Raw genomic sequence first — 26,428 nt, 5'->3', positions numbered from 1 at the left:
CTATTCTAAATTCTTCTTCCATTATATTGTTTAAATTGGTTTTGATCAATTCGTTAGCTGTCACTAATTCCTGGAGTTTTTGTGTTTTTTTTTTTTTTTGAGGAGAATTCATCTGTTTCATCATTTTGGGTAGTCCCTGCAGTAGCTCCAAACTTCAGGGCACATCCCCTATGCTCTCCGGAGAAACTTGTGTTGGTAGGCAGGACCACAGTCAGACCTGATATCTGCCCCAGCTCACCGCTGGGGCCACAGTCAGACTGGTGTGTACCTTATCTTCCCCTTTTCCAGGGGCAAGACTCACTGTGGAGTGGTATGGCGCCTGTCTGGGCTGCTTGTACACTGCCAAGCTTGTGGTGCTGCTTCGATGGGATCTCGCCAAGGGCGTGTTAGCTGGGGTGGATCACCAAGGTGCACAGGGGCTGGAAGGGCAGGCTTAGCTTGCTTTGCCATTGGTGGTCCCTTGCAGGAGGGGCCCTGCAGCACCGGGAGGGAGGCAGGCCCATCAGAGAGATGGATCCACAGAAGCACAGCATTGGGCATTTGTGCAGTGCAAGCAAGTTCAGTGATGGGAACTGGTTCCCTTTGGAATTTCAGCTGGGGGTCAGGAGAGGGAAATGGCACTTGCCAGTGCCTTTGTTCCCCCACTGAGCTGAACTCTGTCCTCCAGGGCTCAAAAACTCTCCCTCCCTGAGTCCTCTCGCCCTCCCTGCTCTCCGAGAGCAGAGCTGTTGGCTTTTAATATTCCAGATGTTAAGTCCCGCTGGCTGTCAGAACTCACACAGTCCGGCCCCTGCTCTTTTGCAAGCCAGACTCTGGGGGCTCTGCCTTGCCAGGCAGCCTGCCCCTCCACCACCCTGGCTCCCTCCTGCCAATCCATGTAGCATGCACCGCCTCTCCGCTCTTCCTACCCTCTTCTCTGGGCCTCTAGTCTACGCTTGGCTCCAGAGAGTCTGTTCTTCTAGTCTTCTAGCGGTTTTCTGGGCTATTTAGGCAGATGTGGGTGGAATCTAAGTCATCAGCTAGACGAGGTGAGCCCAGTGTCCTCCTACACTGCCATCTTCCACCTGTCTCTCTCTGTGTAAATTTTTTCAAAGTCTATTTTACTCCCATCATTTCATTTTAGTCTACTTCAGTGTATTCATTTTTTCAAATTCTCAAACGATTCCCCCCCCCTTTTTTCTCTAATCTATCAAACACTTTAAACACCCAGACCAAAACACACCTAGGATCTAGCATCATTTATTAAATTTGTGTGTGTGTGTGTGTGTGTGTGTGTGTTTACTTTTTTAATTTTAAATTTTTTTTAATTTTTTTAATTTTAATTTTTCTGCCTCATTAATTCCTTTTCTCTCTTCAAAATGATGAAATGAAGGAATTCACCCCAAAAGAAAGAGCAAGAAGAAATGACAGCCAGGGATTTAACCAACACAGATACAAGCAAAATGTCTGAACCAGAATTTAGAATCATGATAATAGGAATACTAGCTGGAGTTGAAAATAGATTAGAATCCCTTTCTGCAGAGATAAAAGAAGTAAAAACTAGTCCGGATGAAATAAAAAATGCTATAACTGAGCTGCAGTTTTGAATGGATGCCACGGTGGCAAGGATGGATGAGGTAGAACAGAGAATCAGTGATATAGAGGACAAACTTATGGAGAATAATGAAACAGAAAAAAAGAGGGAGATAAAGGCAAAAGAGCACGATTTAAGAAATAGAGAAATCAATGACTCATTAAAAAGTAACAACATCAGAATCATAGGGGTCCCAGAAGAGGAAGAGAGGTAAAAGGGGTAGAAGGGTTATGTGAGCAAATCATAGCGGAAAACTTTCCTAACCTGGGGAAAGACACAGACATCAAAATCCAGGAAGCACAGAGGACTCCATTAGATTCAACGAAAACCGACCATAAACAAGGCATATCATAGTCAAATTCACACAATACTCAGGCAAGGAGAGAATCATGAAAGCAGCAAGGAAAAAAAAGTCCTTAACCAACAAGGGAAGACAGATCAGGTCTGCAGCAGACCTATCCACAGAAACCTGGCAGGCCAGAAAGGAGTGGCAAGATATATTCAATGTGCTGAATCAGAAAAACATGCAGCCAAGAATTCTTTATCCAGTAAGGCTGTCATTCAAAATAAAAGGAGAGATAAAAAGTTTCCCAGACAAACAAAACTTAAAGGAGTTTGTGACCACTAACCCAGCCCTGCAAAAAATTTTAAGGGGGACTCTCTGAGGGGAGAAAAGATGAAAACAGAAAGAAAGAGAAAGCAAGCAAGCAACAAAGATTATAAAGGAACAGAGACCACCACCAGAAACTCCAACTATACAAGCATCAGAATGGCAATAAATTCATATCTTTCAGTACTCACTCTAAACTTCAAAGGACTCAGTGCTCCAATCAAAAGACATAGGGTAACAAAATGGATAAGAAAACAAGATCCATCTATATGCTGTTTACAAGAGACCTACTTTAGACCTAAAGACACCTTCAGATTGAAAATAAGGGGGTGGACAACCACCTATCATGCTAATGGTCAACAAAAGAAAGCTGGAGAAGCCATACTTATATTAGACAATCTAGACTTTAAAATAAAGACTGTATCAAGAGATGCAGAAGGGCATTATATCATAATCAAGAGATCTATCCACCAAGAAGACCTAACAATTGTAAACATTTATGCGCCAAATGTGAAAGCACCCAAATCTATAAATCAATTAATCACAAACATAAAGAAACCAATCAATAATAACACCATAATAGTAGGAGACTTCAACACCCCAATCACAGCAATGGACAGATAATCTAATCAAAAAATCAACAAGGAAAATATGGCTTTGAATGACACACTGGACCAGGTGGACTTAACAGATATATTCAGAACATTTCATCTTAAGGCAGCATAATATACATTCTTCTCCAGTGCACATGGAATGTTCTCCAGAATAGACCATATACTGGGACACAAATCAGCCCTAAGTAAGTACAAAAAGATCAAGATCATACCGTGCATATTTCCAGACAGAAATGCTATGATGCTCAAAATCAACCACAAGAAAAAACTGGAAAGGTAACAAATACTTGGAGACTGAAGAACATACTACTAAAAAATGAATGGGCTGAGAGACGCTTCTGGGAAGATGGTGGCGTAGAGGACGCTGAGCACACCGTGTCATGGGGGTCACTTAGATTCCACTCACACCTGCCTAAATGATCCAGAAAATCACCAGAAGACTAGAGGAATGGATTCTCCAGAGCCAAGCATAGATGAGAGGTCCATGGAAGAGGGTAGGAAGGGCAGAGAGGCGGTGCACGCTACATGGACTGGTGGGGGGAGCTGGGGCAGAGGGGCAGCCCGCTGGCTAAGCAGAGCCCCTGAGTCTCGCTTGCAAAAGCAGAGGGGCTGGATGGAGTGTGTTCAGACAGCAAGCGGGACTTAACATCTGGAAGGTTATAAGTTAACAGCTCTGCTCAGAGAGCGGGAGGGCTGGAGGACAATGGGAGGGAGAGTTGTTGAGCCCCGGACAACAGAACTCAGCTTGGTGGGGAACAAAGGCGCTCGCCAGTGCCATCTCCCTCGCCCATCCCCAGCCAAAATCCCAAAGGGAACCAGTTCCTGTCAGGGAACTTGCTTGCACCGTGCAAACACCCAACGCTGTGCTTCTGTGGATCCATCCCTCCTGTGGCTGATCTGACTCCCTCCCGGTGCCGCAGGGCCCCTCCCGAAGCAGATCACCAAAGGATAAGTCAGCTGAGCCTACCCCTCCTGCCCCTGTGCACCTTGCCAGTCCACCCCAGCTAATACGCCAGATCCCCAGCACCACAAGTCTGGCAGTGTGCAAGTAGCCCAGATGGGCCACGCCACCTCAAAGTGAATTCCGCCCCTAGGAGAGGGGAAGAGAAGGTACACACCAGTCTGATGGTGGCCCCAGCGGTGGGCTGGGGGCAGACATCAGGTCTGACTGCGGCCCCGCCCAACAACACAAGTTATTCAAGACAGCACAGGGGAAGTGCCCCGCAGTTCCGCACCACTCCAGGGACTATCCAAAATGACGAAACGGAAGAATTCCCCTCAAAAAAACCTCCAGGAAATAACGACAGCTAACAAACTGATCAAAAATGATTTAAACAATATAACAGAAAGTGAATTTAGAATAATAGTCATAAAATTAATCGCTGGGCTTGAAAACAGTATAAAGGACAGCAGAGAATCTCTTGCTACAGAGATCAAGGGACTCAAGAACAGCCAGGAGGAGCTAAAAAAACTCTATAAACGAGCTGCAAAATAAAATGGAGATGACCACGGCTCGGACTGAAGAGGCAGAGGAGAGAATAGGTGAACTAGAAGATAAAATTATGGAAAAAGACGAAGCTGAGAAAAATATAGATAAAATAATCCAGGAGTATGAGGGGAAAATTAGAGAACTAAGTGATGCACTAAAGAGCAATAATCTACGCATAATTGGTATTCCAGAGGAGGAAGCGAGAGGGAAAGGTGCTGAAGGTGTACTTGAAGAAATAATAGCTGAGAACTTCCCTGAACTGGGGAAGGAAAAGGCATTGAAATCCAAGAGGCACAGAGAACTCCCTTCAGATGTAACTTGAATCGATCTTCTGCACGACATATCATAGTGAAACTGGCAAAATACAAGGATAAAGAGAAAATTCTGAAAGCAGCGAGGGATAAACGTGCTCTAACTTATAAAGGAAGACCAATAAGACTAGTGACCGATCTCTCTTCTGAAACTTGGCAGGCCAGAAAGGATTGGCACAAGATCTTCAATGTGATGAACAGAAAAAATATGCAGCCGGGAATCCTTTAGCCAGCAAGTCTGTAATTCAGAATAGAAGGAGAGATAAAGGTCTTCCCAAACAAACAAAACTGAAGGTATTCGTCACCACTAAACCAGCCCTACAAGAGATCCTAAGGGGAATCCTGTGAGACAAAGTACCAGAGACATCGCTAAAAACATAAAATATACAGACATCACAATGACTCTAAACCCGTATCTTTCTATAATAACACTGAATGTAAATGGACTAAATGCGCCAACCAAAAGACATAGGGTATCAGAATGGATAAAAAAACAAGACCCATCTATTTGCTGTCTACAAGAGACTCATTTTAGACCTGAGGACACCTTTAGATTGAGAGTGAGGGGATGAAGAACTATTTATCATGCTACTGGAAGCCAAAAGAAAGCTGGAGTAGCCATACTTATATCAGACAAACTAGACTTTAAAAAAATTTTTTTTTTCAACGTTTTTATTTATTTTTTGGGACAGAGAGAGACAGAGCATGAACGGGGAGGGGCAGAGAGAGAGGGAGACACAGAATCGGAAACAGGCTCCAGGCTCCGAGCCATCAGCCCAGAGCCCGACGCGGGGCTCGAACTCACGGACCGTGAGATCGTGACCTGGCTGAAGTCGGACGCTTAACCGACTGCGCCACCCAGGCGCCCCTTTTTTAAAAATTTTTTTTTTCAACGTTTTTATTTATTTTTTGCAGACAAACTAGACTTTAAATTAAAGGCTGTAACAAGAGATGAAGAAGGGCATTATATAATAATTACAGGGTCTATCCATCAGGAAGAGCTAACAGTAATAAATGTCTATGCACCGAATACGGGAGCCCCCAAATATATAAAACAATTACTCATAAACATAAGCAACCTTATTGATAAGAATGTGGTAATTGCATGGGGACTTTAATACTCCACTTACAACAATGAATAGATCATCTAGACACACGGTCAATAAAGAAACAAGGGCCCTGAATGATACATTGGATCAGATGGACTTGACAGATATATTTAGAACTCTGCACCCCAAAGCAACAGAATATACTTTCTTCTCGAGTGCACATGGAACATTCTCCAAGATAGATCATATACTGGGTCACAAAACAGCCCTTCATAAGTATACAAGAATTGAAATCATACCATGCATACTTTCAGACCACAATGCTATGAAGCTTGAAATCAACCACAGGAAAAAGTCTGGAAAACCTCCAAAAGCATGGAGGTTAAAGAACACCCTACTAAAGAATGAGTGGGTCAACCAGGCAATTAGAGAAGAAACTAAAAAATATATGGAAACAAACGAAAATGAAAATACAACAATCCAAACGCTTTGGGATGCAGCGAAGGCAGTCCTGAGAGGAAAATACATTGCAATCCAGGCCTATCTCAAGAAACAAGAAAAATCCCAAATGCAAAATCTAACAGCACACCTAAAGGAAATAGAAGCAGAGCAGCAAAGACACCCCAGACCCAGCAGAAGAAGAGAAATAATAAAGATCAGAGGAGAAATGAACAATATAGAATCTAAAAAAACTGTAGAGCAGATCAACGAAACCAAGAGTTGGTTTTTTGAAAAAATAAACAAAATTGACAAACCTCTAGCCAGGCTTCTCAAAAAGAAAAGGGAGATGACCCAAATAGATAAAATCGTGAATGAAAATGGAATTACAACCAATCCCTCAGAAACACAAGCAATTATCAGGGAATACTGTGAAAAATTATATGCCAACAAACTGGACAATCTGGGAGAAATGGGACAAATTCCTAAACACCCACACACTTCCAAAACTCAATCAGGAGGAAATAGAAAGCTTGAACAGACCCATAACCAGCAAAGAAATCGAATCAGTTATCAAAAATCTCCCAACAAATAAAAGTCCGGGACCAGATGGCTTCCCTGGGGAATTCTACCAGACATTTAAAGCAGAGATAATACCTATCCTTCTCAAGCTATTCCAAAAAATAGAAAGGGAAGGAAAACTTCCAGACTCATTCTATGAAGCCAGTATTACTTTGATTCCTAAACCAGACAGAGACCCAGTAAAAAAAGAGAACTACAGGGGTGCCTGGGTGGCGCAGTCGGTTAAGCGTCCGACTTCAGCCAGGTCACAATCTCGCGGTCCGTGAGTTCGAGCCCCGCGTCAGGCTCTGGGCTGATGGCTCAGAGCCTGGAGCCTGTTTCCAATTCTGTGTCTCCCTCTCTCTCTGCCCCTCCCCCGTTCATGCTCTGTCTCTCTCTGTCCCAAAAATAAATAAACGTTGAAAAAAATTAAAAAAAAAAGAGAACTACAGGCCAATATCCCTGATGAATATGGATGCAAAAATTCTCAATAAGACACTAGCAAATCGAATTCAACAGTTTATAAAAAGAATTATTCACCATGATCAAGTGGGATTCATTCCTGGGATGCAGGGCTGGTTCAACATTTGCAAATCAATCAACGTGATACATCACATTAATAAAAGAAAAGAACCATATGATCCTGTCATTCGATGCAGAAAAAGCATTTGACAAAATTCAGCATCCTTTCTTAATAAAAACCCTCGAGAAAGTCGGGATAGAAGGAACATACTTAAACATCATAAAAGCCATTTATGAAAAGTCCACAGCTAATATCATCCTCAATGGGGAAAAACTGAGAGCTTTTCCCCTGAGATCAGGAACACAACAGAGATGTCCACTCTCACCGCCGTTGTTTAACATAGTGTTGGAAGTGCTAACATCAGCAATCAGACAACAAAAGGAAATGAAAGGCATCAAAATTGGCAAAGATGAAGTCAAGCTTTCGCTTTTTGCAGATGACATGATATTATACGTGGAAAATCCGATAGACTCCACCAAAAGTCTGCTAGAACTGATACATGAATTCAGCAAAGTTGCAGGATACAAAATCAATGTACAGAAATCAGTTGCATTCTTATACACTAACAATGAAGCAACAGAAAGACAAATAAAGAAACTGATCCCATTCACAATTGTACCAAGAAGCACAAAATACCTAGGAATAAGTCTAACCAAAGATATAAATGATCTGTATGCTGAAAACTATAGAAAGCTTATGAAGGTAATTGAAGAAGATATAAAGAAATGGAAAAACATTCCATGCTCATGGGTTGGAAGAATAAATATTGTTAAAATGTCAATACTACCCAAAGCTATCTACACATTCAATGCAATCCCAATCAAAATTGCACCAGCATTCTTCTCCAAGCTAGAACAAGCAATCCTAAAATTCATATGGAACCACAAAAGGCCCCGAATAGCTAAAGTAATTTTGAAGACCAAAGCAGGAGGCATCACAATCCCAGACTTTAGCCTCTACTACAAAGCTGTCATCATCAAGACAGCATGGTATTGGCACAAAAACAGACACATAGACCAATGGAATAGTATAGAAACCCCAGAACTAGACCCACAAACGTACGGCCAACTAATCTTTGACAAAGCAGGAAAGAACATCCAATGGAAAAGAGACAGTCTCTTTAACAAATGGTGCTGGGAGAACTGGACAGCAACATGCAGAAGAATGAAACTAGACCACTTTCTCACATGATTCACAAAAATAAACTCAAAATGGATAAAGGACCTGAATGTGAGACAGGAAACCATCAAAACCCTAGAGGAGAAACAGGAACGGACCTCTCTGACCTCAGCTGCAGCAATTTCTTACTTGACACATCCCCAAAGGCAAGGGAATTAAAAGCAAAAATGAACTACTGGGACTTCATGAAGATAAAAAGCTTTTGCACAGCACAGGAAACAATCACCAAAACTAAAAGGCAACCAACGGAATGGGAAAAGATATTTGTAAATGATATATTGGACAAAGGGCTAGTATCCAAAATCTATAAAGAGCTCACCAAACTCCACACCCGAAAAACAAATAACCCAGTGAAGAAATAGGCAGAAAACATGAAAAGACACTTCTCTAAAGAAGACATCCAGATGGCCAATAGGCACATGTAAAGACGCTCAACATCGCTCCTCATCAGGGAAATACAAATCAAAACCACACTCAGATATCACCTCACGCCAGTCAGAGTAGCCAAAATGAACAAATCAGGAGACTATAGATGCTGGAGAGGATGTGGGGAAACGGGAACCCTCTTGCACTGTTGGTGGGAATGCAAATTGGTGCAGCCACTCTGGAAGACAGTGTGGAGGTTCCTCAAAAAATTAAAAATAGACCTACCCTATGACCCAGCAATAGCACTGCTAGGAATTTACCCAAGGGATACAGGAGTACTGATGCATAGGGGCCCTTGTACCCCAATGTTTATAGCAGCACTCTCAACAATAGCCAAATTATGGAAAGAGCCTAAATGTCCATCAACTGATGAATGGATAAAGAAATTGTGGTTTATATACACAATGGAATACTATGTGGCAATGAGAAAGAATGAAATATGGCCCTTTGTAGTAACATGGATGGAACTGGAGAGTGTGATGCTAAGTTAAATAAGCCATACAGAGAAAGACAGATACCATATGTTTTCACTCTTATGTGGGTCCCGAGAAACTTAACAGAAACCAATGGGGGAGGGGAAGAAAAAAACAAAAAAAAGAGGTTAGAGTGGGAGAGAGAGCCAAAGCATAAGGGACTTTTAAAAACTGAAAACAAACTGAGGGTTAATGGCGGGGGTGGGAGGGAGGAGAGGCTAGGTGATGGGCATTGAAGAGGGCACCTTTTGGGATGAGCACTGGGTGCTGTATGGAAACTAATTTGACAATAAATTTCATATAATAAAAAAGAATTAAAAAAAAAAGAATGAATGGGCTAACCAGGAAGTTAAAGAGGAAATTAAAAAGTACATAGAAGTCAATGAAAATGATAACACCACAGCCCAAAACCTCTGGGATGCAACAAAGGCGGTCATAAAAGGAAACTATATAGCAATCCAGGCCTTCCTAAAGAAGGAAGAAAGATCTAGATACACAACCTAACCTTATGCCCTAAGGAGCTGGAAAAAGAACAGCAAATAAAACCCAAAACCAGCAGAAGACAGGAAATAATAAAGATTAGAGAAATTAATTAGAGAAATTAATTAGATAAATTAATGCTATCAAAACCAAAACAAAAAACAGTAGAACAGATCAATTAAACCAGAAGCTGGTTCTTTGAAAGAATTAACAAAATTAATAAACCACTAGCCAGTTTGATCAAAAAGACAAGGAAAGGACCCAAATAAATAAAATGAAGAATGAAAGCGGAGAGATCACAACCAACACAGCAGAAAAAAAAACAATAATAAGAGAATATTATGAGCAGTTTTATACCAATAAAATGGGCAATCTGGAAGAAATGGACAAATTCCTAGAAACATATACACTACCAAAACTGAAACAGGAATTAACAGAAAATTTGAACAGACCCATAACCAGTAAAAATTGAATTAGTAATCAAAAATCTCCCAGAAAACAAGAGTCCAGGGCCAGACGGCTTTCCAGGGGAATTCTACCAAACATTTAAGGAAGAGTTACCTATTCTCTTGAAGCTGTTCCAAAAAATAGAAATGGAAGGAAAACTTTCAAACTCTTTCTATGAAGCCAGAATTACCTTGATTCCAAAACCAGACAGAGACCCCACTAAAAAGGAGAACTATAGACCAATTTTCCTGATGAACATGGATGCAAAAATCCTCAACAAGATATTAGCCAACCAGATCCAACAATATATTTAAAAAATTATTCACCATGACAAGTGGGATTTATACCTGGGATGCAGGGCTGGTTCAATATCCACAAAACAATTAACGTGATTCATCACATCAATAAAAAAAGGACAAGAACCATATGATCCTCTGAATAGATGCAGTGAAAACATTTAACAAAATACAGCATCCTCTCTTGATAAAAACCTTCAAGAAAGTAGAGACAGAAGGAGTATACCTCGAGATCATAAAAGCCATATATGAACGACCCAACGCTAATATCATCCTCAATGGGGAAAAACTGAGAGCTTTCCCCCCAAGGTCAGGAGCAAGACAGGGATGTCCACCTTTGCCACTGTTATTCAACATAGTATTGGAAGTCTTAGCCTCTGCAATCAGACAACACAAAGAAATAAAAGGCATCCAAATCGGCCAGGTGGTCAAATTTTCACTCTTCGCAGATGACATGATACTCTATATGGAAAACCCAAAAGACTCCACCAAAAAACTGCTAGAATTGATTCATGAATTCAACAAAATTGCAGGATATAACATCAACGCACAGAAATCGGTTGCATTCCTATACACCAACAATGAAGCAACAGAAAGAGAAATCAAGGAATTGATCCCATTTACAGTTGCACCAAAAACCATAAAACACCTAGGAATAAATCTAACCAAAGAGGTGAAGAATCTATACACTGAAAAGTATAGAAAGCTTATGAAAGAAATTGAAGAAGACACAAAAAAATGGAAAAATATTCCATGCTCCTGGATAGGAAGAACAAATATTGTTAAAATGACACTACCCAAAGCAATCTACATATTCAATGCAATCACTATCAAAATAACACCAGCATTCTTCACAGAGCTAGAACAAATAATCCTAAAATGTGTATGGAACAAGAAAATACCCCGAATAGCCAAAGCAATCTTGAAAAAGAAAACCAAAGCAGGAGGCATCACAATCCCAGACTTCAAGCTATACTACAAAGCTGTAATCATTAAGACAGTATGGTACTGGCACAAGAACAGACACTCAGATCAATGGAATAGAGAACCCAGAAATGGACCCACAAACGTATGGCCAACTAATCTTTGACAAAGCAGGAAAGAATATCCTATGGAATCAAGTCTCTTCAACAAGTGGTGCTGGGAAAACTGGACAGCGACATGCAGAAGAAAGAACCTGGACCACTTTCTTACACCATATACAAAAATAAACTGAAAATGGATGAAAGACCTAAATGTAAGACAGGAAGCCATCAAAATCCTCAAGGAGAAAGAAGGCAAAAACCCCTTTGATCCTGGCCACAGCAACTTCTTATTCAACACGTCTCCGGAGGCAAGGGAAACAAAAGCAAAAATGAACTACTGGGACCTCATCAAAATAAAAAGCTTCTGCACAGTGAAGGAAACAATCAGCAAAACTAAAAGGCAACCGACAGAATGGGAGAGCAGCACTATCAACAATAGCCAAAGTATGGAAGGAGCCCAAATGTCTACTGATGGATGAATGGATAAAGAAGATGTGGTATATATACACAATGGAGTATTACTCAGCAATCAAAAAGAACGAAATCTTGCCATTTGCAACTACGTGGATGGACCTGGAGGGTATCATGCTAAGTGAAATCAGTCAGTCAGAGAAAGACAAATATCATATGACTTCACTCATATGAGGACTTTAAGAGACAAAACAGATGAACATAAGGGCAGGGAAACAAAAATAACATAAAAACAGGGAGGGGGACAAAACAGAAGAGACTCTTAAATATGGAGAACATACTGAGGGTTACTGGAGGGGTTGTGGGAGGGGGAATGGGCTAAATGATAAGGGGCATTAAGGAATCTACTCCTGAAATCATTGTTGCACTATATGCTAACTAATTTGGATGTAAATTTAAAAAAATAAAAATTAAATTAAAAAAAGAAAAAAATCTCAACAAGATACCAGCAAATAGAATTCAACAGTACATTAAAATAATTATTCACCATGATCAAATGGGATTTACTCCTGGGCTGCAGGGGTGGTTCAATATTTGCAAATCAATCAACATGATACACTACATCAATAAAAGAAAGATAAGAACCCTATGAGTCTGTCAACAGATGAAAAGAAAGCATTTGGCAAAATACAGCATTCATTCTTGATAAAAACCCTCAACAAAGTAGAGACAGATGACACATACTGCAACATCATAAAGACCGTGTACAGGGACGCCTGGGTGGCTCAGTCGGTTGAGCATCGACTTCAGCTCAGGTCGTGATCTCATAGTCTGTGAGTTTGAGCCCCGCGTCAGGGTCTATGCCGACAGCTCAAAGCCTGGAGCCTGTTTCGGATGCTGTGTCTCCCTCTCTCTCTGACCCTCCCCCGTTCATGCTCTGTCTCCCTTGGTCTCAAAAAAAATAAATAAAGGTTAAAAAAAATTAAAAAAAAAGACCATGTACAAAAGACCCACAGCTAATATAATCCTCAATGGGGAGAAGCTGAGAGCCTTTCACCTATGTTCAGGAACAAGACAAGGATGCCCACTCTCACCATTACTATTTAACATAGCACTGAAAGTCTTAGCCACAGCAAATCAGACCAAATAAATAAATAAATAAATATCATCCAAATCAGCAATGAAGAAGTCAAACTTTCACTACCACAGATGACATAATACTCTGTAGAAAACACAAAGGGCTCCACCAAAATATTGTTATAACTAATACATGAATTCACCAAAGTCTCAGGATATAAAATCAAAGTGCAGAAATCTGTTGCATTTCTATGCACTAATAACGAGGCATCAGAAAAAGAAATCAAGTCATTGATCCTATTTACAATTGCACCAAAAATAATAAAATACCTAGGAATAAATCTAACTAAGAGGTAAAAGCTCTGTACTCTAAAAACTATAAAAGATTTATGAGAGATATTGAAGAGGATGTAATAAATGGAAAAGCATTTCATGCTCATGGGTTGGAAGAACAAACATTGTTAAAATGTGTATACTACCCAAAGCAAACGACACATTTAATGCAGTTTGTAAAATTTTGACAATTATTTTGTAATTAGAAAAATACTCCTACAATAAAAAGATGTGCAAATAAATAACTGTACAACCATATATTTGTTTTCTATACAAATAAATATCAGAATATCTTCCCATATAAGGGTGTGTTCCCTTTTCCAGGGTTCCCTCTACCTTTCAGGATGGAACTCCTCAGGCGCTGGCCAGAGGTCCAGGTCCCGGTGAAGAGTAAAGGTTGGCACCATCACCACTGTCCCTTTGGGAATGAGCACACCACTGATTTCCACATCTCTCTTACAGACCCTCTCAAGTCTACCAGCGATTGGGTATAATCTGAGGGTTTCATTCAACACCATGTCAAGATACTCCATCTGTACAAGAGCATCATAAGTGGGAGGTGCCTAGAAGGAAAGAAACAGATTTTGATGAATTGAGATTTGGAATCAATGTTCAGCTCAGTCTATGCACTATTACTGAATTGTTAGGAACCCCTGAGAAGCATGTATTTTAGTAAATGGCATATGAACATCTTAATGTCTACCATATCCCATGACCTGCTCAACCGCCCCCTACCATGTGTATGCAATAGTAATGACTAGGGCTGACTGCTGGGTCAATCCCCTAAGTAGGGCTTAAAATCCTTCCACCTGCAGCACACAATTTCAGTTCTAGGGAAAGTTGTTAAGGGGATCAGAACCTTACTCTCAGCCCCACCTCCTGTTGTGGGAAGGGTCTGCTAGTTGTCCCTTCGGGGTTTCACTGTTTGTCAAATGAACCGCTCCAGCCCCAGAGGCCAGGTGTCTTCATAAACAGGAATTCCAGTTTTGGAAGAGATCTGAGACAGCATGGGCAATATGTGCCTATTGCTTGGTATTGTATTTAAGAGCCAACATTGGAGAAGTTAAGAGTTCAACCAGGATCCAGGCACCCTGGCTCATAGCCTGGCTTCTTCACACTAGCTATGTGATAGTGTAAGAAAGTTATGTTGTCTCTCTGTAGCTCAGCTTCCTGCCTTGTTACATAGAGATGTTTAGAGTTGACCCTTCAGAGGGTGGATGGTAGAGACACTCACTACTTATCCAATATCCATATAGACCCCCATATTTCCCAGCCTATGTGAATTTAGGGGAAACCACTTTGCAAATGGGCTGTGAACTAAGGAGATGCATGTGAGTTTGGGGCCAAACATCTGAAAAGCAAGTGAGCAACACTCTATCTCCTTGTTCCCCAGCCAACATGAAGCCCCCAAGGTCCAGATAATGCAGGTATAAGTGGAGCCTCTTTGCTCTGTATCCCAAGTAACTATATGGAGCAGAGACCCATCCTCCACTAATACCCATGCTGGACATGCAAATATGAGTTACAAGTAAACCTTTGTTATGAAAACCCACTAGATTTGAGAGTTAATATGTTACTGAGGCATAAGCGAGCATATCCTGACCCCCTTGGCCAGTATGAACCACTCACCTTGTTAGGGAAAGTTGCATCAATCTCCTCCTGCAGTTTCTGCTGGACATCAGGATGAGTGGCCAATTCATACACAAGGAAGGAAAGAGAAGTGCTGGTGGGCTCGTAGCCAGCAAAAATAAAGATAACAGATTGGGCCACAAGCTCCAGATCAGACAGAGCTAAAAGGAGAAGAGAGACATTTTAGTTAAAGCAGGTAAGAAAAACATCATCTATACTATACTATCTATACTATACTATACTATACTATACTATACTATACTATCTATACTATACTATACTATACTATACTATACTATACTATACTATACTACACTATTCTTAGCCATCTGTTTCTGGTTATGCCACCCTCCCCACCACCACAGATGGGTAATTTCAGGAGATGGCATTTCTGTCTAATATACACTGTGTTATCAGTCTGTCCGTTAGAAAATCCTAAGAGTATGCCAAGCCTAAGTAATATGGGATGGTGCTCTCCCCCAGGAAAATGTAAATTCTTTCAGCTAAAATACAGCTTAAATTTTTTGAGAGCTTAATTAATGCTAAGGCTTAATTGTCAGGAAAATTAAATGATCTTTCATCGAAACATACTTGCAGGAAAGAAGAAAATAATGTTGGGCTACAGATAAACTCTTGGTCCTCAATGTGTGGTTCATGGATCAGCAGCATCTGGGAGCTTATTAAAAATGCAGAATCTCAAACTTCATCCTAGAGCTATCGAATCAAAGTCTGAGCTTCATGAGATGTGGTGATTTGTGTGCACAATCTAGTTTGAGAAGCGTGGATTATACCCTTGAGAAGTCTCAGCTAATAGAAGACCTGGGGCACAACTCTTCCAATGGATGATCTCAGATATGTACAGAAACTATAACACAGACAAAAAGCTAAAAGAGTTGTGTCTGATGCTAGTCTAATCAACCACATTAAAACAGCAAAGAAACAATGATCAATAGAAGGACATTGGCCAGCATGATATATAGACAAACAGAATACAGTAAGTGTTTCCATACAAATTTTAGGATTGTTTGTTCTAGCTTTGAGAAGAATGTTGGTGCAGCCACTCTGGAAAACAGTGTGGAGGTTCCTCAAAAAATTAAAAATAGAACTATCCTATGACCCAGCAATAGCACTGCTAGGAATTTACCCAAGGGATACAGGAGTGCTGATGAATAGGGCACTTGTACCCCAATGTTTATAGTAGCACTTTCAACAATAGCCAAATTATGGAGAGAACCTAAATGTCCATCAACTGATGGATGGATAAAAAAGATGTGGTTTATATATACAATGGAATACTACTTGGAAATGAGAAAGAATGAAATATGGCCATTTGCAGCAACGTGAATGGAACCGGAGGGTGTTATGCTAAGTGAAATAAGTCAGTCAGAGAAGGACAGATACCATATGTTTTCACTCATATGTGGAACTTGAGAAATTTAAGACCATGGGAGAAGGGAAGGGAGGGAAAAAGTTACAAACAGACAGGGAGGGAGGCAAACCATAAAAGACTCTTAAATACAGAGAACAAACTGAGAGCTGATGGGGGTGGGGGAGAGGGGAAAGTGGGTGATGGGCATTAAAGGGGGCACTTGTTGGAATGAGCACTGGGTGTTGTATGGAAACCAACTTGACAATAAATTATATTTAAAAAAAAGAATATGGTGAGTGGAATTAGCAATGTTTATTCAATCATGGCCTGAATGTCACCTTCCTTAGAGAATGGTCCCACTCTGAATCATAACCCAACTTTTTATTTTCTCCTGGAAGGAACTCAGTATAGTCAAGCTTTAATCTCTTTGATTAGAACTGAATTAGGACCATTAGATACTTAGAGCACTGAAATTAGCATGGTACCTGCCACAAACACATAATTCACAACTAAGAACAATACAAAATAAGTGTAAAAAAGGTCTACAGAGTTCTGATTTCCCAGTCATACCTTCTGTGATGCTGCTGTGGATAAATTCAACTATCATATTCTTTCCTTTGATTATTATGAACTCCATGATAATCTTTAGAGCTGTGGTAGATACTTACCCGATGTGGCTATTTATACTTAAATTTTAATTAACTAGATTAAATACAATATAAGATTCAGTTCTTTAGTGACACTAGCCACATGTCGAATGCTCAATAACCACCTGTGCATAGTGGTTCTATACTGAACCAGGAGTATATAGAATATTTCCATCATCACAGAAAGTAGTGGAATAGAATAGCATAAAACAGTATAGGATAGGATAGGATAGGATAGGATAGGATAGGATAGGATAGGATAGGATAGGATATGGACACAGTATAGATATATTTTAGTAGTGTGATCCTTCCTTTTTCTCTAGAATCAACTGTTAAATACTCAAGAATTCTGTGAGATGGTTGTCAAACCATAGATATCCTGAAATTAACCATGATGGGACTATTTCAGTCATAGATACAACTATAAATCAAGGCTCCCTTTTTCTTTTAGACACAGCATAATCATTGGCTGTGGATATAGAAATATTTATGTTTATCACTCCTGTATGAATGTATTTGATGTTTTTATTTGGTCTACTGAGAGAAAATAGAAGCAAAGAAACCCTAGTAACAATGAACACTCCTACAGCCCAGATTTTGATTTCTAAATACCATTCTCACTAAAAGAAAACAGAGATTCTTGGAGAAATGGCTGATTCCAAGGCTCATCAGAGGAAACAGAAGAGAAGCCTGGAATGTCTCACACCAGAATGCTAGGAAATGCTCAAAAAAATAATATGGGAAAGGGATAAAGAATACTCTATGTACTGTAATGGTGGATATATATGTGTGTGTATATATATAATATACATTATATTATATATATACATATATATAATTATATATTATATATATTATATATATATATATATATACACACACACACATAAGTGTGTCAAAACCCACAGAATGGACAACACCAAGAGTGAACTGTAATGTAAATTACAAATTTTTGAATGGTAATAATGTGCCAATGTAGGTAAAATTATTGTAACAAATGTACCACATGGTGAGGGATTTTGATAATGGGGAGTGCTGTCTGTAAGTAGGGCAGAGGGAATATGAGAAATCTGTGTCTTTCACTCAATTTTAGTGAACCTAAAACTGTGATAAAAGTGTATTAAAAATATTAAAAAATAAGAAAGAAAAAAGAAAAGGGCAAGGAGCCCACTTGAAAGTGCTTCCAGAGGGCAAATCTGAGAGAATTGAAGATATAACTAAAGAATGATATCAGGGACTAAGATAGTAATAAAAGAGATCATACTGACATATACAAATAAATTAATTAATGAGAGAGAATGGAAATCTCACCCTAACAATGGACTTTCCTCAAAATGTGGAAGAAATGGTAGAATTAGAAATTCATCATTTTGCAACCACCATAGTAATAATGGTCTTAGTCAAATACCATTCATGGATGATAAAAGTAGTAGGTGAATGTCTAAAGAGAAATGCAGTACTTATACAACTGCAAAGGCATCCTGCACCAGTCACTTATTAATTACAAAGGGAAAAATAAAACTTTACAGTAGATTGGGGCACCTGGGTGGCTCAGTCGGTTGAGTGTCCGACTTCAGCTCAGGTCATGAACTCACGGTTTGTGGGTTCGAGGCCCATGTCAGGCTCTACACTGTCAGACTGTCAGCATGGATCCTGCTTGAGATCTTCTGTCCCCCTTTCTCTGTCTCTCCCCTACTTGTAGTCTCCAAAAATAAATAAATATTAAAAAAAAAAAACTTTACCATAGATTAAGCCAGTGAACACAACTTTAACCAGGTGTCCCAAGTGAAGGTCACCAACAATGGGGTCATGTGATTCCTGGTGTGATGAAGCCTTGATGTGAATTTCCAGACAGAGGTTCTGATTCAGTGGGTCTGGAGTAGGCCAGAGGATTCACATTGGAAACAAGCTCCCCTGTGGCAGACTACTGACTACTTTGTCTATCATTGTTCTTCAATGATCTGAGGGCTTCTGGAAAGTGTTCCTGGATACCATTTGTATCTGAGCATGTGTCATTCTCCATTTGAAGAAATTCCATCCATTGGAAACCTTCCTCCACATCTCAGAACCACCCCATGTCTCTGATCCACCCCATTGCTGGCCCTCTGAAGCTCTCCTTGCTTACCTTTATGGGTGTCCGTTTCTTTGGAATTCTGGGAGTTAATCATCAGCTGAAGCAAATCCACTCGGTGCTGAAAGCAGAAAGAGAAATTGCAATGACAAAAAGTCACTTGTGAAGTCAGAATTAAGTCAGGGGTGCAGGACTTAGCTTCTTTCCTAAGAATATGGCCCCTTTATGCATAAAGGTCTCACTAGTTTTCTCAGAGTCATCACTAAACAAAAACATCCAGCTACAAACTTGGAGAACAGGATGCTTCCCTGAAAGGAATCCAGCTATTGTGTCCCACTGCTTTTTGGTTCTTGCCTTCAGCTTTTCTGGCTTTTGACCACAGCTTCCTGGACAAAGAATTGCCTGCTCCCTCTCCTGTCATGCCTGCTTGCTCAGGAGAAAGTCCCTGATGCCAGTCCTTTTTAACTCTGGCCTTAATTCTTTTTTTTTTACATTCATTTATTTTTGATAGAGTGAGACAGAGCACAAGTGGGGGAGGGGCAGAGAGAGAAGGAGACACAGAATCCGAGGCAGGCTCCAGGCTCTGAGCTGTCAGCACAGAGCCCAATGTGGGGCTCAAACTCACAAACTGCGAGATTATGACCTGAGCCGAAATCGGACACTTAAGCGACTGAACCACCCAGGCACTAATGGCCTTAATTCTTAATGAGTGGTCACATAGATCAATCCCCTGACCTCTGCAAACTCCATGGAGAGCTTCTGTGTCAGCATCTTCCAGTGCCCCACCCTCCCAGAACTCTGCACAATCTTCACTGACATCTTGGAGTACCCAGCACACATTCTTTTCTGGCCACCAAGCCTCATGAAGGCAAAACTGGCTTAGCCGGCCTGCAGCCTGAGTGTCCAGTGAAGACTCCTGCCCACTCCAGAAAATGGCAGCCTCAAGTTTAACACAGACTATACTTCACCCTGTACTTGATAGGATCCTCCATTGGAGAAAGTGTAAAATAAGAGGCTTGGAATTGAAAGGATTATTTGTCCATATAAGATCTTAGAAATTATACTACCAGGAAAATGATTTTACATAATACTTTTTACCCTTTCACAATTTAATGAAGGAAAGTGGTAGTTTTTCTCTCACCAAATTTTTTGCAGTGACATACCAGTTGCCATGCTTATTATTAAATTTTAAATATTCCCTGACTCATTTTCTTATCTCCTTCCCTAACCTCCACCTTCTTCATTCTCCCAGAAATGTTAGAACTCTCCTGCTCTAAACTCTACAGTTCTCTGTCTACCATAAGAGATGAAACATGGGGTTCTACTACTGAAGCCAAGACTACACTGTATGTTAACGAACTTGAATTTAAATTAAAAAAAGAGAAGTGTACACATGAGATGTACACAACCCAATAAAAGATCAAAAGCGAACACCCACATGTAACCACCACTGGATTTACCTTTTGTTTATCTTTGAGGCGACTTTCCTTCATCCTTTTTACAGATTTTGTGAAAAAATTAATGACACTTTTTGGAAACAGCCAGATATTTAATAGTTCAAAAATTGGGGTAAGGAATGGGAAGAGTACTGTAAGGAAAAAGAACAATGGAAAACACAGTGAAAATGCAAATTTTACCTGGGACAATTATAATTTGCTCTTCCAATCAGAGGAGTAATGACACCAGGAGTCATTAACTTTATGACCTTTACTGGAAATTTTAAAACAATGGCTGAGCCACGGCAAGTCACACATAGGGGTCACCACTACAGCAGTGAGATCAGTGTCCGCTTCCACATCTTTGCAGTGACCAAAGCAACAGAATTGCACTCCCGGATATCTTAGCTTTTATTTTTGGACTAGAGTCTCTTTGGATAAATCAGATCATAATATGCCACTCTAATTAATCATGCTATTTAAGGGGCACCTGGGTGACTCAGTTGGTTAAGAGACCCACTCTTGATTTCTGCTCAGCTCATAATCTTGAGGTTTGTGAGATCGAGCCCTACATCAGCCTCTGTGCTGACAGCACGTAGCCTGCTTGTGATTCTTTCTCTCCTCTCTTTTTGCTCCTCCCCCTGCTCACACTCTCCCTCTCTCTTTCTCAAAATAAACATTTTTTAAAAGGCAAAAAATCATGCTTTGTAAGAAATTGTCAGGATGCAAATAATACATAGGATGCCCTTCAAACACAAAGGAATATAGTTAGAAATCAAGAGCACAAAGAATACTGGGAAACTCACAAATATGTGGAAATTAAACATTCCACTCCTATATAAACAATGGTTCAAAGAAGCAATCAAAGGGTAATTAGGAATCACGTGGAAACTCATACAAATGAACACATGACATACCAAAACTCACGGGATGTAGCAAAAGCAGTGACCAGGAAGAATTTTATTTTATTATTATTATTATTTTTTTAGTATCTCTCTTTTTTTTTTCAATATATGAAATTTATTGTCAAATTGGTTTCCATACAACACTCAGTGCTCATCCCAAAAGGTGCCCTCCTCAATACCCATCACCCACCCTCCCCTTCCTCCCACTCCCCATCAACCCACAGTTTGTTTTCAGTTTTTAAGAGTCTCTTATGCTTTGGCTCTCTTCTGCTCTAACCTCTTTTTTTTTCCTTCCCCTCCCCCATGGGTTTCTGTTAAGTTTCTCAGGATCCACATAAGAGTGAAAACATATGGTATCTGTCTTTCTCTGTATGGCTTATTTCACTTAGCATCACACTCTCCAGTTTCATCCATGTTGCTACAAAGGGCCATATTTCATTCTTTCTCATTGCCACGTAGTACTCCATTGTGTATATAAACCACAATTTCTTTATCCATTCATCAGTTGGTGGACATTTAGGCTCTTTCCACAATTTGGCTATTGTTGAGAGTGCTGCTATGAACATTGGGGTACAAGGGCCCCTATGCATCAGTACTCTTGTATCCCTTGGGTAAATTCCTAGCAGTGCTACTGCTGGGTCATAGGGTAGGTCTATTTTTAATTTTTTGAGGAACCTCCACACTGCTTTCCAGAGTGGCTGCACCAGTTTGCATTCCCACCAACAGTGCAAGAGGGTTCCCATTTCCCCACATCCTCTCCAGCATCTATAGTCCCCTGATTTGTTCATTTTGGCCACTCTGACTGGCGTGAGGTGATATCTGAGTGTGGTTTTGATTTGTATTTCCCTGATAAGGAGCGATGTTGAGCATCTTTTCATGTGTCTGTTGGCCATCCGGATGTCTTCTTTAGAGAAGTGTCTTTTCATGTTTTCTGCCCATTTCTTCACTGGGTTATTTGTTTTTTGGGTGTGGAGTTTGGTGAGCTCTTTATAGATTTTGGATACTAGCCCTTTGTCCGATATGTCATTTGCAAATATCTTTTCCCATTCCGTTGGTTGCCTTTTAGTTTTGTTGGTTGTTTCCTTTGCTGTGCAGAAGCTTTTTATCTTCATAAGGTCCCAGTAGTTCATTTTTGCTTTTAATTCCCTTGCCTTTGGGGATGTGTCAAGTAAGAAATTGCTACGACTGAGGTCAGAGAGGTCTTTTCCTGCTTTCTCCTCTAGGGTTTTGATGGTTTCCTGTCTCACATTCAGGTCCTTTATCCATTTTGAGTTTATTTTTGTGAATCATGTGAGAAAGTGGTCTAGTTTCAATCTTCTGCATGTTGCTGTCCAGTTCTCCCAGCACCATTTGTTAAAGAGACTGTCTTTTTTCCATTGGATGTTCTTTCCTGCTTTGTCAAAGATTAGTTGGCCATACGTTTGTGGGTCTAGTTCTGGGGTTTCTATTCTATTCCATTGGTCTATGTGTCTGTTTTTGTGCCAGACAAGGAAGAATTTTATTGTTTTAAATGTCTACATTTAAAAGGAACAAAGATCTCAAATCAAGGACCCAGCTTTCTGTCAAACACGTGCTGAAAAAACAAGAGGAAACTAAACCCAAAGCAAGCCGAAGGAAGTAAATAATAGAGACAAGAGCAGACACTTACGAACTAGGGAATAAAAACAACATAAAAATCAATGAAACAAAGCTGATTCATTCTAAGAATGCTTGGTCATTCATTTAGCTAGACTGACAAAACAAAAAGGAGAGAAGATTCAAATTACTATCATCAGAAATGAAAGGAGAGATTACTACTGACATTACAGAAATAAAAAAAGACTAAAAAGGAATCCCATGGACAACTGTATGCCAATAAATTAGAAAACTTAGATGAAATGAAAAAATTCCTAGAAAAACACAAACTAGAAATTGACACTGGGGCGCCTGGGTGGTTCAGTCGTTTAAGCGTCTGACTTTGGCTCAGGTCATGATCTCACAGTCCATGAGCTCCATGTCAGATTCTGTACTGACAGCTCAGAGTCTGGAGCCTGCTTCAGATTCTGTGTCTTCCTCTCTCTCTGCCCCTCCCCTGCTCATGCTCTGTCTCTCTCTGTCTCAAAAATAAATAAACATTTTTTTTTAAATTGAAAAAAAGAAAGTGACATTAAAAAATTAGGCAATCTGAAAGACAAAAAGATTGAGCTGGTAGTGAAGAAACTACCCACAAAAAGAAGCTGAGCTCCAGATGATTTCACAGGTGAGTTCTAGCAAATATTTAAAGTAGAATCAACACCAATTTTGCACAAATTCTTCCAAAATATAGAAGAGGTAGAAACACTTCCAAACTCATTCTATGAGGCCAGTATTACCCTGATAGTAAAACCAGACAGATAGCAAAGAACAAGAAAACCACAGACCAATGTATCTCATGACATGGATGCACACATCCTCACCAAAATACTAGCAAACTGAATCCAGCAACATTATCAAAAGAAGGATACACCATAACCAGGAGGAGCTTATCCAGCAATGCAAGGTTATATAATACAGCATAACAATAACAATTTTTCTAAAAAACCATACGGCCATCTCAATACATGCAGAAAAAGTATTTGACAATACTTTTGTCCAATACCTTTTCAACAAAAACACTCAACAAACTAGGAAACGAATATTCTCAATCTGATAAAGGGCATCTACAAAAACTCACAGCTAACACCATACTTAATAGAAAAAGACTGAACACTTTCCCCTAAGATTAAACAAAACAAGGCTGTCTCTATTGCCACTTCTATTCAACAATGTACTAGAAGTTCTAGACAGAAAAGGTAGGCAAAACAAACAAACAAAAAGAAAGAAACTCTATTCATTGAGGGAATAAAGAAGTAAAAGCATCTTTATTATCAGATAACATGGCACTATACATAGAAAATCTGAAGGAATGAATTAAAATCTATTGGACCTAGTAAACCAGCTTAGCAGGGTTTCAGGATACAAGATCAACATGCAAAGTCAATTATATTTCAATACACTGCAATAAAAAATCTAAAACCAAAATTAGGAATATAACTCCATTTACAACAACATTGAGAAGAACAGAATACTTAGGAATAGATTTAACAAAAGAAGAGCAAAACTATACTCTGAAAACCACAAATATTAACTGAAATAAATTAAAGAAGATCTATGTAAATAGAAAAACATCCAATGACCATGGATTAGAACTTAATATTGTCAAGACGGCAATACTCCTCAAATGCAGATGAACGCATTCCCTATTAGAGTCCTAGCTAGCTTCTTTGTAGAAAATGACATGCTAAACTTAAATTTTATATGGAATTGTAAGGGACCCAGAATAGCCAAAACAATCTAAAAAAAAAAAAAAGAATAAAGTTGTAGAAGTCAGACTTCCAGTTTCAAAACTTACCATGAAGCCATAATAATCAAGGCAATGTGGTACAGGCATAAGGACAGACATAAAGGTCGATGGAATTGAATTTAGAGTCCAAAATTATACCCACGTGTTTATGGTCAACTGATTTTGACAAAGTTTCCAAGACCACTCAGTGGAGAAAAAAAGTCTTCTCAATAAATGGTGCTGGGACAAGAGAGGATGGTCACATGCCAAAAAAAAAAAAAAAAAAAAATGAAGTAGAACTCCTAACTTATACCACATATAAAAGAAATTCAAAATGGATCAAAGACCCAAACCTAAAAGCTAAAACTTTATAACTCTTAGAAGAAAATCAACGGATTAATCTTCATGCTCTCAGATTTCCCAGGGAATTCAAAGATACGACACCAAAAGCACAGAAATAAAAGGAAAAATACATAATCTGTACATCATCAAAATTAAACATTTTATGCTTACAGAAAAATACTTTGAAGAAAGTTAAAAAACACCTACAGAATGAGAGACAAATTTGCAAATCATACATCAGATAAGGAATTTGTATCTAAAAGATACAGAGAATTCTTATAACTCAGTAACAAAAAGACAAAAAACTGAACTATAAATGCACAAAAATTTGAATACACATTTATCTAAAGAAGTTACGAAACAGCCAACAAGCATATAAAAAGTTATTCAACCTCACTAGCCATTAGAGAAGTGCAAAACAAAACCACAATAAGATACCCTTTCACACCCATTAAGGTGACCATCATCAAAACAGTAGACAAGTGTAAACCACATGTTGGCAAGGATGGCCAGAAACTGGAACCTTCATACCTTCTGGTGGGAGTATAAATGGTGTAGCTATTGTGGAAAACAGTTTGGCAGTTCCTTATTGTTAAACACACTTATTATACCTTAGCATATAGCAAGTTACTACATACCTTAGCAATTCCACTCCTGAGTAACTAAAAAAAAAGGTTCAAAACAGGTATCTAAACAAAAACTTATACGAATGTTCACAGCAGCACTATTCACAATACCCAAGAGTTGTAAACATCCCAAATGTCCATCAAATGATGGGAGGAAAAACAAAATGCAGTATGTCCATACAATGGAATATTATTCTGCCATAAAAAGAAAGGAAGTAATGATGCACACTATAACAAGAATAAACTTTGAAAACATTATACTAATGAAAGAAGCCAGCCACAAAATTCACATATTATATTATTCTATCTGTATAGAGTCCAGAAAAGGCAAATCAATTAAGATAGAAAGTAGATTCATGGTGGTGTAGGGTTAAGGAAAGTGGGATGTGATACTAAAAAACTACAGGATTTGAGTGGATGATATTCTAACCATTGACTGCAGTAAAAGCTGCATGAATCTTTGAATGTTCCAAAACGATTTTTTCAGTTTCATTGAGTTATAATAGATCTACGCTACTGTATAAGTTAAGGTGTACTGCGTAATTCCTTGACAAACATATAAAGAAATGATCACCACAATGCAATTAGCTGACAACCATCATCTCATATAGTTAAAAAAACCAAAATTTTTTCCATTATGATGAGAACTTCTGGAATCAACTCTCTTAGCAATTTACAAATACATCATACAGCAGTGTTAACTATAGTCATCATGTTGTAAATTACCAGTCAAGTACTTATCTCCCTT

At 39.4% G+C, this 26,428-nt stretch overlaps 1 protein-coding gene across 1 annotated transcript in view; it reads right to left on the bottom strand.

Annotated features, from left to right (window-relative positions):
• Positions 1-26,428, bottom strand: part of LOC124519213 (cytochrome P450 3A12-like) — a 60,330-nt gene that overhangs the window by 12,732 nt on the left and 21,170 nt on the right. Inside the window, exons 8-11 of the mRNA XM_047089311.1 lie at positions 20,492-20,619; positions 19,086-19,152; positions 14,945-15,105; positions 13,652-13,878 (exon numbers count right to left, since the gene is read on the bottom strand). Of these exons, the coding sequence (XP_046945267.1) occupies positions 13,652-13,878; positions 14,945-15,105; positions 19,086-19,152; positions 20,492-20,619 (583 nt within the window). The remainder of the gene's footprint in view (positions 1-13,651; positions 13,879-14,944; positions 15,106-19,085; positions 19,153-20,491; positions 20,620-26,428) is intronic.

This window comes from Lynx rufus, unplaced genomic scaffold (genome assembly GCF_022079265.1).
Source record: "Lynx rufus isolate CCGP_SWC_20201006 ecotype Redwood Valley unplaced genomic scaffold, mLynRuf1.p SCAF_27, whole genome shotgun sequence".
Classification (NCBI taxonomy): Eukaryota; Metazoa; Chordata; class Mammalia; order Carnivora; family Felidae; genus Lynx; species Lynx rufus.
The sequence above is the reverse complement of the archived record's forward strand: the minus strand, read 5'-3'. Positions and strand labels throughout refer to the sequence as shown.